At 36.8% G+C, this 14,097-nt stretch overlaps 1 protein-coding gene across 1 annotated transcript in view; it reads right to left on the bottom strand.

Moving 5' to 3' along the window:
* Positions 1-1,271: 1,271 nt before the first annotated feature.
* Positions 1,272-14,097, bottom strand: part of LOC115223076 (alpha-L-fucosidase-like) — a 19,669-nt gene continuing 6,843 nt past the window's right edge. Inside the window, exons 2-8 of the mRNA XM_029793490.2 lie at positions 11,183-11,289; positions 10,864-10,991; positions 9,371-9,504; positions 6,326-6,423; positions 5,416-5,548; positions 3,750-3,920; positions 1,272-1,650 (exon numbers count right to left, since the gene is read on the bottom strand). Coding sequence (XP_029649350.1) covers positions 1,395-1,650; positions 3,750-3,920; positions 5,416-5,548; positions 6,326-6,423; positions 9,371-9,504; positions 10,864-10,991; positions 11,183-11,289 — 1,027 coding nt within the window. The 3' untranslated portion in view covers positions 1,272-1,394. The remainder of the gene's footprint in view (positions 1,651-3,749; positions 3,921-5,415; positions 5,549-6,325; positions 6,424-9,370; positions 9,505-10,863; positions 10,992-11,182; positions 11,290-14,097) is intronic.

Genomic DNA, 14,097 nt, shown 5'->3' with positions numbered 1-14,097 from the left:
ACTTGTGGTTGTTGTATCAGGTTATGAAGGGCTCTTCAGTTACACCCACATACTTTTGCACATTTAGCTCCTCATTTAGTCCAATTGCTGTTACCTCTGCCTCAAACACAATGGTTTCTATATGACAGTGGCCATTAAATGGACATGTGGTACTCCTACATGAGCATCCTATCTCTGTCTCAGGTGTGGGTCTACCAACTAATATCCTTTTTACATTAGGTGCACAACCAAAAGAAGCCCTCAGGGTGTGCCTATTTAATATTTCACTGAACCTATTTGTATCAGGGAAGTGTTTGTCTGCTAAGCTCAGGAAAATCTTACCCATGTGAGTTTTAATGCTTCTCACCTCAAACAATACGGAGCAGTCACCATATTTTCTATAACTGCCATCTCTGAAGAGTGCAGGGTTAAGTAATTGAGCTGTTATCTAACACCCCACTGGACCCCAATGTGAAACAAATTAGTTAGATCAGCTGTAATGGTTATATAATACTGTACACTTCAATTAATACATATATATACATACATACATACATACATATGTTATATATATATGTGATATATACATATAAATATCCATTTGTCTTTGTATAAATGCGTAGACAGACAGACAGACAGACAGGTAGATAGACAGACAGACAGATAGATAGGTAGGTAGGTAGGTAGATAGATAGATAGATAGGTAGGTAGGTAGGTAGGTAGGTAGGTAGATAGATAGATAGGTAGGTAGGTAGGTAGGTAGATAGATAGATAGATAGATAGATAGATAGGTAGGTAGGTAGGTAGGTAGATAGATAGACAGATAGATAGGTAGGTAGGTATGTAGATAGGTAGGTAGGTAGGTAGATAGATAGATAGATTGACAGATAGATAGATAGACAGATAGATAGATACATAGATAGGTAGGTAGGTAGGTATGTAGGTAGATAGATAGACAGAGAGATAGATAGATAGATAGATAGGTAGGTAGGTAGGTAGGTAGATAGATAGATAGATAGATAGGTAGGTAGGTAGGTATGTAGGTAGATAGATAGATAGATAGGTAGGTAGGTAGGTAGGTAGGTAGGTAGGTAGATAGATAGACAGATAGATAGGTAGGTAGGTATGTAGATAGGTAGGTAGGTAGGTAGATAGATAGATAGATTGACAGATAGATAGACAGATAGATAGATACATAGATAGGTAGGTAGGTAGGTATGTAGGTAGATAGATAGACAGATAGATAGATAGATAGATAGATAGGTGGGTAGTAGGTAGGTAGGTAGATAGATAGATAGATAGATAGGTAGGTAGGTAGGTAGGTAGGTAGGTAGGTAGATAGATAGATAGGTAGGTAGGTAGGTAGGTAGGTAGGTAGGTAGATAGATAGATAGATAGATAAAGAGAGAGCAAGTTTATTCCTCAAGGTTTGTAATTTTAAACACCCATGCCCAGTCACATGGTAAGCTCGATATAGGGATGTTGGGTAGGTCAATTTGAAGCCCAGTTGAAGGAAAGTAAATGTATCCAAATGGCTTTGGATAACCAAGCATGCTGACAACTGTTCTTGACGTTGGTTTTACAGCTCCAAGGATGACAATATTAGTATTTGGCCAAAACAACATCGTAGCATACACGACTTTTGTGTTGTTCTCCATTTTACTGGTGTACCTGGAGGGGAGAGAAATGGTAAAACAAGAAAATCAGATAATGGCATGGAGCAATATTATGTATTCATAAACACACACGCACATGTATATATACACATATACATACATATGCATATATAGATACACACACACACAAATATATACATACATACACATACATATGCATACACACACACATGTATATATGCACATATATGTACATATGCATATATATACACATATACATACATATGCATATATATACACATATACATACATATGCATATATATACACATATACATACATATGCATATATATACACATATAACAGGAAAGTTTACGAAAATAAACAAAAGACGAAGGCAGGTAGAGTACAAACAAACAAATGTATTAGTATAGCGCTCAGGAATAGAAATAGAAAAAGTCTTTTACGTTTCGAGCCTACGCTCTTCGACAGAAAGATACACAGAAAAAAAACAAGGAGAGAAACATGGAGAGAAATACACATATACATACATAAGCCTATATATATATATGTATACATACACATACATATGCATACACACATACACATACATATATATTACATGGAAAAATGTGAGCATGGAAAGCAATATTCTTAAGATTATAAACCTGGAAAAGTACAGGACAAGTTGTTACACCTGTAAAAGTATACGGGAAGCTATTACTTCAGGTAAAATAAAGAATAAAAAAAAAATAATAATGAAATTATTGTATACAGTGCTCAGGTGCACCACAACTTGTCAGAGTATATGCAGTAATGTACAAATGTCTGGAAAGCGAACAATGTATGAGTCGGATACATGCTTGCGTGTGTATGGAGGGGAGAAAATCAGGTGTAGTGTTGGCGAATCTCAGGAAGCATGGAAGTTTTGAAGGATGCAGTGCTCCGACAACTAACAACTGATACCGGCAGTTTGTTCCATGCTTCAGCAACTCTCAGCGTGAAAAAATGTTTCCTGAAGTCATGGGAGCTGTGCTGTTTTCTGACTTTGTAAATATGTCCACGGGTGTTAGACGGGTGGAGTTTGAAAAGGTGCTCAGAGTTATTGTTTGTACGATGGTTGATAATTTTATGGGTGTCTGCCAAGTCAGCTGCCAGACGTCGGAGTTTCAATGTGTCCATACCCAGGGAAGTAAGGCATTCAGGAAACTTTTTCCTTAAAAGCATCCAATTCATATAAATGAACAATGAAATGTTCTGTTTTTACCATTTTGATTTTGATTTTGACTTGAAAGTTCGAAAAATGAACAAAAGCACAAGATAATAAAGGAGAGAGAGAGAGAGAGGGGGAAGAGGTTTCTTTCCAATTTGACGGAGCCATTTTCTTCTTTTACTCATTCATGTGTGTATGAAAGAGAGAGAGAGAATAATTATTTAAGTGTTGGGTGCGTTCCTAGTAGTTAGCCGATGAAGCATGTTCACTGTGAAGGGGTGATTCAAGATGGATTGAAACAATCACTGTGGGCAATAAAGTCTCTTGGATATTCCATTTTCTGTCTCTATCAGGTGTAAGAGTGGCTGTGTGGTAAGTAGCTTGATTATGAACCACATGGTTCCGGGTTCACCTTGGGAAAGTGTCTTCTACTATAGCCTTGGATCGAACAAAGCCTTGTGAGTGGATTTGGTTGACGGAAACTAAAAGAAGCCCGTCGTATATATGTATATATACATATATATATGTATGTGTGTATATGTTTTTGTGTCTGTGCTTGTCCCCCCAACATTGCTTGGCAACTGATGCTGGTATGTTTACGTCCCCGTAACTTAGCGGTTTGGCAAAAGAGACCGATAGAATAAGTACTGGACTTACAAAGAATAAGTCCTGGGGTCGATTTGCTCGACTAAAGGTGGGGCTACAGCATGGCCACAGTCAAATGACTGAAACAAGTAAAAGAGTATCATTTGTTATATATATGTATTCATATATGTATATGCCCTCCACACCGTTGAATTATTCTGCTGTCTTGTAAAGTATGAATGGCACATTGCTAAATGTTTTGCAAGGTACACGATGTCAGCTAAATGACGGCTGACCTAGGTTAAACAACAACAACAATTTCAGACAAACGAAGATAATGGAAGCAAATATTCTTACCAAACTTTCTTTGTATATGTGTCGTTCTGGTAGGTCCAAGGTCTGCTGGCATAGATGGCCTCTCCATTGACTTTGAGCCATTGACCAACTTGGAGCAATCTCTCTTCAAAAATTGGAGCAATACGTCCATCATGGGTGGGTCCAACGTTCATAAGTATGTTTCCTCCACAGCTAAAAATAAATTTGTTGATCCAATCAATCGACAACAACAGCATTAGCAAGTAAAGTCAAAGTAATTATCATTATTATTATCATTATTATTGCTTTTGCACAGCTACTAACACTGGAAATGTACTACAGTGTCAGCTGTTCACTACCAGTGAACTAAGGTAACACCTCTTATTTTTCAAGCACCACACAGCCACTCCTGCACCTATTTTGTCCGTCTTTACATTCTGAGTTCAACAACCACCAGGGTCAACTTTGCCTTTTATCCCTTCAGGTTCAATGAGATAGGTACCAGTTGAATACTGGGGTTGATGTAACTGACTTACCCCTCCTCTAAAATTGCTGGTGCAGTGTCAAAATTTGAAAGCAAGCACCTCCTTGCAGCCAGATGGACTAGGTCAGGTCAGGTATGGAGGTGTGCACTGTTGCAGCTTGTTGCTGTGTCTATCAATTGTTGGTATTTGTTTGGGTCATCCCAGGCAATCCTATGGTCAGTGTACCCGTCAATTCCCATCCTCGCAAAATACTCCCTCACCCGCTGTGACCATGAGGCGGCTAATCACCACAAGCCACCACCCCAGCCAAATCCTTGGAAAAGAGAACATGGATCCAGCTTAAAAAATCAGGCACGACCAAACAGTCTAAGGTGACATTGTTGAATCATACAAGATGGACTTAGCTGTTTATTTAAAAGCAAAGTTTCATAGTCACAAACATAACACAAGATAAAACACTTAACTTCTACAACTGCTTGACCAATCTCCCAATTAAGCAACCTAGCTGAGACCCCCTTCGGTTATGACTGACCATGGGATTGCACCTAGAAAGTAACCCTTCGAGGCACAAGTCTGGGAAAGGTTGTTTATGGAAGACCAGCAGTCGCCCCTGCATACCGTCCTGCCCTCTCCACACCACCAGTGTTATCCAAGGGAAAGGCAAAAGCCAATACAGCTTGGCACCTGTGATGTCGCAACTCATTTCTACAGGTGAGTGAACTGGAGCAACGTGAAATAAAGTTTCTTGCTCAAGAACACAACACACAGCTCGGTCCGGGATTCGAACTCACAACCTCATGATCGTAAGTTCGACCACTGAGCCATGCACCTTCACGCAACTAGCTATGGCCGCATTTAATATGAAATCATTCAGGTACACAACTGTTTGACCTACCCTACCCTATCAATACATCTACCCCTATCTTTGATCTCTTCAAACAAGAACACAGAACTACAAACAACAATTTTGTTTTCCAACATAAACACATGGCTTTTAATAACCGTGGATGGAACAGTTGATTAAATCAGCCCCGGTACTTAACAGGTACTTTAATTCCATTAATTCCTGAAAGGGATGTAAAATAAATTGTATTTGAACTCAAAAGGAACAGGGTCCACAACTAAATAATGTAAGGCATTCTGATTGATTCCCCGACAATTCTTTTAATCCACAAAAATAACAAAAATGAAAATACAAGATACCAAACAAAGTCAGTACAAACCTGACGGTCTCGACCAGCAGAGATATCAGCCCTTCGATGGAATAAAAGTCGGAATAGCGAGCTTGGCGCCGGTAGACCCAGGCTTTTTTATCAATAGTCATGGCATTCTCCCATTTGTGAGTTATCAATTTACCTGGATGAATGACATTTAGAAGAAGAAAAAGGTTTACTGATAATTATCTCCAGATCTATCTCAGTGTATATATATGTCATGTAATAACAAATTAAATTATTTAAACTTTTTTTAAACATTTAAATCTTAAGTAGAAAACATGAGGTTAACAATCAGAATAATGTATTTTCTTTTTCATCAGTTTTCTCTCTTCAATTTTGGAGAAGATTAAGTTAAGCCAAGCTCATGTCACAGCTTACCTCTTCAACACTGAAGATCAAATTTTGTCAGCTTATTATCGTCAACAATAAAGATTGACTCAATTAGAGTTCATGTCAGTTTATTTCTTCGATTTTGGGGGGTGAAAGCAAGTTCATGTCAAACAGATCGATTCAAACTGAATGCATGTCACAGTTTATTTCGTAAACCTTGAACAGATAACTGATGTGCAGTGATCCTGTTATACACGGCCTCAAATCTACTTGATTCCAATCAAACAAAGTTGAGACTAGTTTAACAGGATCCCACACATCAGTTGTAGTTAATAACATCTGATGCTGGGTCACAATTAGCAATTTCCAACAGGCTGGCATCATATACAGAAAAAGATTGGTCTCTCAACTGCTTAAATGTCTCACAAAATGATGTTATACACCTGCCCTGGGAACCATGTTGCTTAAAGAGTTAACCTTAGAAACTTTTTCAAGCACCATCTCACCATTTTAACAGACAAAAACATGTTCCAAGTAGCATATAACTATCTTTCTATATATCAGTCATTTGGTATTTTGTACTCACCAGGATTATATCTATCATGGCATGTGTAAAAGTCTCCATGGTGACAAGCCGTTCCAGCTCCCCATCGGTCATTGACCACAACAGTGTCTTTCACTGGACTGGAAGAGAAAGACAGGGAAACGGAGGAAAATTTAAGATCGTTAAAGGTATTTCAGGTATTGAAGGATCACAATGTAAAAGATGTACTTGAAAGACAGACAGATAGACAGACAGAGGGGGAGGGAAATGGTTGACTGAAGGTGGAAGCAGGGGTGGTGGTGAAATAAAGGAAGAAAGAAACATGAGAGTGAATTAGAGAGGGGTGTGTAAATTGGAGAGAAATGAGGAGTGAGCTAGAGAGAGAAAGGAAGATTAGAGAAAGGAGAGAGAATTAAAAAGGAATTTCTGAGTCAAAGAGTGAGGTAAGAATTTCGTTTAAAATGTTTAATTTGAAATATGTACAGAAGTCATTTTCACTTTCAGGACAAAAATGTTTTGCCAATGTTGCCATGGCACAGGAGTGGCTGTGTGGTAAGTAGCTTGCTTACCAACCACATGGTTCTGGGTTCAGTCCCATTGCGTGGCACCTTGGGCAAGTGTCTTCTACTATAGCCTCGGGCCCACCAAAGTCTTGTGAGTGGATTTGGTAGACGGAAACTGAAAAAAGCCTGTCGTATATATGTATATATATATATATATATATATATATATATATATATATATATGTGTGTGTGGTGTGTGTGTGTGTGTATGTGTGTGTATATGTTTTGTGTGTCTGTGTTTGTCCCCCCCAACATCGCTTGACAAACTGATGCTTGTGTGTTTACGTCCATGTAACTTAGCGGTTCGGCTAAAGAGTATGGAAATAAGAGAAAATTTTCCTGAAATTCCTACGAAACGTAGAATTCCCCACATATTGCCCACACTGCATATTGTTTACCCATCACACCAAAAACAATTACTTTACTTTATAACGGGCGGCAAGGTTTACGATATCGGGTGAATATTGCTCTTTGTGTAGTTCAGGCTCCAGCAGGTGAGGAAAGAAGTCTTTAAGTACAAATGCAATTTACAACTGGTTTATTTGCAAGTTTCACAGAACAGGTGAAGTGTGTTGCTCTCAGCAACCATCTCGAGCTGTGTGCGTTTCGTTGTATTTCCGTTAACGTGAGCCCATTGCCTCTGGAGATACAACATGCAGACAGGACTAGCTTGGAGACCTAGCCAGTGAAGTGTGCTCAGCAAGCGCTTGTGGTGAAAAGAGAATGAATCTCTTTCTGTTGGTCCCTTATATCCAGTTTGCCATCGCGAGCCTCATTGTGATCTCGTGCATGGTAAATGGATGCAGGTGAGGTCTTGCTCCAGTCTTGGAGATGGCAATGGCTGCTGTGAAATCTCATCCAATATGGCGCTGATTGCTTGTGCCACTACAACTTAATCAACCCATGTTTTTCAGATCTGGATGTCTAGGTTTAAATTTACTCATATCACAAAAGCTAATCATACATGAGGTAGGGTGTGGGGAAAAGTTTTATTGTTGTTACACAATAATAATAATGATAATAATGATAATAATAATAATAATAATAATAATAATAATAATAAAGCATCATACTCAGTAACAAAACAGGCAAAGGAATATCTAAGTGAATTCCGAATACAACAAATTTCGGAATTAGACATACAAGAAACAAGCACAGAAAAAGCTAAGTGCATGAAAACCCGTGCTAAAACTGCTGCCTTAGATATTCTGAATGACAAATGGCAAGAAAAACCTCTCAATGGCAAATACCCAAGGAGAGCAAATAATGCAGATGTTGACAAAGCCCTGACCCATCAATGGCTAATGGCCTCTGGCTTAAAATCTGAAGCAGAAGGGTTTATCATAGCAGCTCAAGATCAATGCCTACCTACAAGGAACTACCAGGCCAACATATTAAAGAACGGCAGTAGCCCAAAATGTTGTGTATGTCAACAACATGAAACCATTGATCTTGTTTTCTCCAAGTGCAGTCTTCTAGCGCCTACAGAGTATCTCAACAGTCATGATAGAGCTGCACAATATATTCACTGGGTAATTTGCAAAAACCTGGATTTGCCCATGAAAAAAACTGGTGGGAATACAAACCACCTCCAGTGCTTGAAAATGACCACATCTCACTCCTCTGGAACTTCACCATTCAAACTGAAAGAAAGATAGATGCAAATAAGCCAGACATCTTATTGAAAGACTTCAGACAAAGAATGCCTCCTCATTGATATGACTGTCCCAATCGATATAAACGTATCTGTCAAGACCTACCATAAACTGAGCAAATATAAAGATCTTGAAATAGAAATCAGCAAAATGTGGAACCTGAAGACTAAAACAATACTTGTTGTCATAGGTGCCCTGGGAATGATAGCAAAAGAGGCTGATTGCTACCTAGCTCAGATACCAGGAAACCCAGAAATGGCAGAAATTCAAAAGATAGTGCTCATGGGAACTGCTCATATCCTACGCAAAATACTTTCTATGTAATCTCAAGTTTTAAAACAAACATAATTTTCGTATGGTTTTTTTAGACATTCACTAATACAACACTAAGTACAAAACCAATTATATGGCACCCTAAGCATAACACCAACAATTTGTTGTCTCTTGAGGTCTCTGGGTGAGACTTGGAGCCAGCTTGTGCAAATGTAAAGCAAAAGTCAAACATAGAATAATAATAATAATAATGTTTATTAGTTGACATGAGTATTTTGTTGCAATCACAATACGTTTATTAATTGACAGGAAGTGCAAAAAATCATGTTAACTGGAATGGCTCATGTACTGAGAAGAGCATTATCGCTGTGAAAACAACATCCATTCATGGATTTATTTATTTATTAATTTTTAAATACATATTTTATCTGTGAATTTACGTGTGTAATCTGGGAATGCATACAATGAGCTTCTCTGCCCTAGGTGTACGGAAAACACTCGGCAAGAAACGGAAGAAAATTTGAAGAAAGAAAAAAAAAAAAAAAAATAATAATAATAATAATAATAATAATAATAATGGTGATGATGATAAAAACCTGTCATTATAGAGCCATGCAATAAACTCTGTTGAATTCCAGTACTTATCTGGCGCTTCCCCACCACCATCTGACCAAATTACATCAGGTTTGTAATTCATAACCAGTTCATACAACTCAGGCATAGTTTTCCCCTAAGGACATATTGAAATACATAGTTATTTAGGACAGAAACACTGAGGACAAAGACACACGGACACACACACAAAGATAAAGAATCAAATGGAAAAGTTACTTCTTTTATGCTATTCAGATTGTCTCCTAAGAGAGTGATGCACAATATTTTCCAGATGTTCCACAAAATTATTGAAGAGAACTTCAAAGAATACCAAATATAAATTAACATGTAACTGCACTAAGTTACAACATGGTAGGACATAAGACAGAATGCCATTCATGCGGTGCTGTCATCAAATTTGATTTCGATTTCACTTGCCTCAACAGGTCTTCGCAAGCAGAGTTTAGTGATATATATATATATATATATATATATATATATATATATTAACCGTGAAGACCTGTTGAGGCAAGTGATAATCAAAATCAAAATCAAAATCGATCAACATCAATGGAAATTGTAACTGTGACACCAGTGCCGGTGGTACGTAAGAGAACCATCCGAACGTGGCCGTTGCCAGCGCCGCCCCGACTGGCCTCCGTACCGGTGGCACGTAAAAAGCACAATCTGATTGTGGCTGTTTGCCAGCCTCACCTGGCACGTAAAAAGCACCCACTACACTTGCAGAGTGGTTGGCGTTAGGAAGGGCATCCAGCCATAGAAACACTGCCAGATCAGACTGGGTCTGGTGCAGCCTTCTGGCTTCCCAGACCCCAGTTGAACCGTCCAACCCACGCTAGCATGGAAAGCGGATGATGATGATGATATATATATATATATATATATATATATATATATATATATATATATACACGCAACAAGTACAGTTGTCACTAAAGTGACAGAGGGTGCTAGTAAGAACCAGCATTGCTAGAAATAAGAATCAAAACAATTCTTAACGACATAAGACCACTTTCCTAAAAGCTCACAAGTGAGTCATATCAGTGGTGATTTCAGATTTAATCAATCTTCATCAGTGACCCAATACTCCGTTGCCGAGGGTTAAATTATATATATTAAGTGTATGATTAATTCATGGAATGAAGTTCTACAAATCCAATCATATTTGTCAAAAATGGAGGAGATAAGATGTTGAAAAAGTTGTATGAAGTTTATTCATGCATACAATTGTTTTGAACATAGTTATAAATTTGTATTTGAATTTGAAAATTATCATAGTACTCATCAGGGCAGAGAGAATATAATAATAGGAACTTAAGAAAGAATAGAGAAGTTGGATTTATGAGTTTCATGTTTAACTGTTCCTACCTGTATGCAATAGTGATGGTAGTCATGTTAAAAGACACACAGATTAAAAGAGAGGCAGACTAACAGACAGACAGAGAAAGATAAGCAGGAATGGGTCTGAACTTACCCTAACAAACTTTTGGGTTGTAAAATTGTTGGCTTTATCTTGTAGATAAATGGGATTGAACCATTCAAAGAGAGAATGGTACAAACCAAAATGGATTGGAGTCTTCTTGATGGCAGCTGCAAGTTCACCTGAAGAATGAGGGAGAGAAAAAGAAGTCACCTTTAATTGTTTTGTTAGGTAGTGGTGGTGGTTGTGGGGTGTAAGGAGTGATAGGAATAAATATACTGATGTGAGAGTGAAGGATATGCCAATGGAGATGAGGAGGAGGAGGATAACAGTGGTGGTAGTGTTGAAGATTTTCAGGAAAATATAAACTAACCAACAAGGTCTCGTTTTGGGCCCACATCTTTTGAGTTCCAATTCCAAGAGTGTTTCGATGGCCAGTTGGTGAATCCTTCATGGTGTTTGCTTGTTAGAACAACGTACCTGACAAAAGAATTTAGAAAAAAAAAATTAATTAACCTTTAAACAGCAGGAAAGAGTTGCATGAAGGTGTGTGCCAAACGAGCAAAAATCAAAAATAATCTCTTTTTTTCTTAATAGTAATTTTTATATTAATTTTCACTTGAAATAAGTAAAAAAAATTTTTTAAATAATAATAATAATAATAATAATAATAATAATGATAAAAACTGCCATAAAATACTGACTTTCCTTTGATGATGGCCGAATCCAAGTAAAATTTTTGAAACATCAATTTGCAATGTCCACTGTTCTTTAATGAAAGATCAATTGATGATGGCAGCTATTTAAGAGTTAATCAATTAATTAACCTTGCATGTGTAATTGAAGCAGGGTTATTGTAGTCATTTGTTTTAGTCTGTTTGTCTGTGTGTTTACAAAATTAATGGAAAATGGCTGAACGGATTTTCACCAAATTTGGCAAAAGTACTCATTGGGTGAATGGTTTGAAGTCATCAAATTTTGGTTTGATTATCTTCAAAACTGGCAGACAGGTGAAACAAAATGTTTTTTTTTTCTTTATTACATATGCATAAACAATAAGCAGGGGAAATACCTCTCGATGTCTTGACATATATATATATATATATATATATATGTATGCGTATATATATATATATATAAATATATATATATAGCAAGTAAGAAAATGGAGGAGAATAATCGGTGGTTCATCAACTTTTAGACATTAGTTAGTTAGTTAGTTAATTTGGCTCAAAAGCAAATAGCAAGGCCATGTAGGGGGACATGGAGTTAAGTACAGGGTGGTGTTCATGTAAAGAGTTCAGGCCACTTAAATTATGTTAACTTATTTATTTATTTACTAAACTGATAATTACAATAATATATATATATATATATATATATATATATATATGTATCAAATGAAATAAAAAACAGAACACAAAGGATGTCGCGGTACACATGTTTTGAGCTTTATAAAATAACTTATTCTTACATCAATGTATAATCGACATAACAGATAGTTTAAAGCCCTCTTCAGCCGCATGCAATTGCTACACCAAAGACTTGTATCACATTATGAAAGGTCTGAGAAAGAACATTTGGTATTATTTATAATGGTAGGTAAATTGAGAGTATCACTGAGAAAGTATGTTTGTAAATCTTCATAATCAAATAGGTGTACGGGGTATTATCTGACTCCAAAAATCCGTCCATACCACTTTCTTACTCAATATAGAGTCTATAGCAATTGCATGCGGCTGAAGAGGGCTTTAAACTATCTGTTATGTCGATTATACATTGATGTAAGAATAAGTTGTTTTATAAAGCTCGAAACATGTGTACCGCAACATCCTTTGTGTTCTGTTTTTTATTTCATTTGATACATATATCCTCTCACCTCTGCTACTAGCTGGCATATACAGGTGCTTACATTTATCAAGTATTCACCCTGAATTTATTATATATATATACTTTATTTAAAGCAGCAGAAAATTCAACAAAACCTGTTACTCTGAGTAACAGGTTTTGTTGAATTTTCTGCTGCTTTAAATAAAGCATATTACTCTACCACTGGTATTTGAGTACTCTTTTTTCCACCTTGTTTCACATTTATGTGTTTACTCCGGTATATATATATATATATATATATATATATATATATATATATATATATACACACAACAAACTTGTTTTATTCCACACCAGAAGAAATATAGAAAAAAGTGCAAAAGGCACTGAGATTTGTTTAGATTTAGAAACTTAACTGGTTTCACAGATTTCTTTGATTTTCAAAAGTCGAAATAGAAAATCCTGGAGGTATGCTGCAATTGTCTTGTTTCTGATTGGAGTTCAAAAATTCTCTTGTTTTTTATTTTTTAGATGGAACATGACTCGGATTAGTATTTGTTTTGAATGCATTTTGATTGGTTGGGGATAATTGACTGATTAGGTTTATAAATCTTGGTGAGCTCCCCTTACACATCCCATCTTTAATGTCATATGACAATATGTTTCTTGGTAAAGGAAGACATTGAGATCATGCGACAATTTTTGCAAAATTAAGGCTGAACAGTTGAGTGAACATATCTATGTATGTGTATACGTATATACATATATATGTGTGTGTGTGTGTGTGTGTATGAATATATACTGAGCTGAGTTAAAATAACTACAACTGAGCCAACGTCCTTTCATAACTTTTGATTTTTCTTTTAAATCTTTAACATTTATAAAAATATTTTAGAGAGATATTTCATTCATTTTTCCTGTTTCACTTCTTAAATTTTATTATTAAAGCTTTTAAAATAATATATATATATATATATATATGTATATATTCTTTTATTCTTTTACTTGTTTCAGTCAGTTGACTGCGGCCATGCTGGAGCACCGCCTTTAGTCAAGCAAATCGACCCCGGGACTTATTCTTTGTAAGCCCAGTACTTATTCTATCGGTCTCTTTTGCCGAACCGCTAAGTGACGGGGACGTAAACACACCAGCATCGGTTGTCAAGCAATGCTAGAGGGACAAACACAGACACACAAACATATACATATATATACATATATACGACAGGCTTCTTTCAGTTTCCGTCTACCAAATCCACTCACAAGGCATTGGTCAGCCCGAGGCTATAGCAGAAGACACTTGCCCAAGATGCCACGCAGTGGGACTGAACTCAGGACCATGTGGTTGGTAGGCAAGCTAGTTACCACACAGCCATGCAAAAAGTTTGTTTGTTTGTCTGGTTTTGGCATTGAGAACGGGTTAAAGGCCACTAGATCCCGTCGGATTGACTCCAAAAT

The sequence above is a fragment of the Octopus sinensis genome, linkage group LG22 (genome assembly GCF_006345805.1).
Source record: "Octopus sinensis linkage group LG22, ASM634580v1, whole genome shotgun sequence".
Classification (NCBI taxonomy): domain Eukaryota; kingdom Metazoa; phylum Mollusca; class Cephalopoda; order Octopoda; family Octopodidae; genus Octopus; species Octopus sinensis.
The sequence above is the reverse complement of the archived record's forward strand: the minus strand, read 5'-3'. Positions and strand labels throughout refer to the sequence as shown.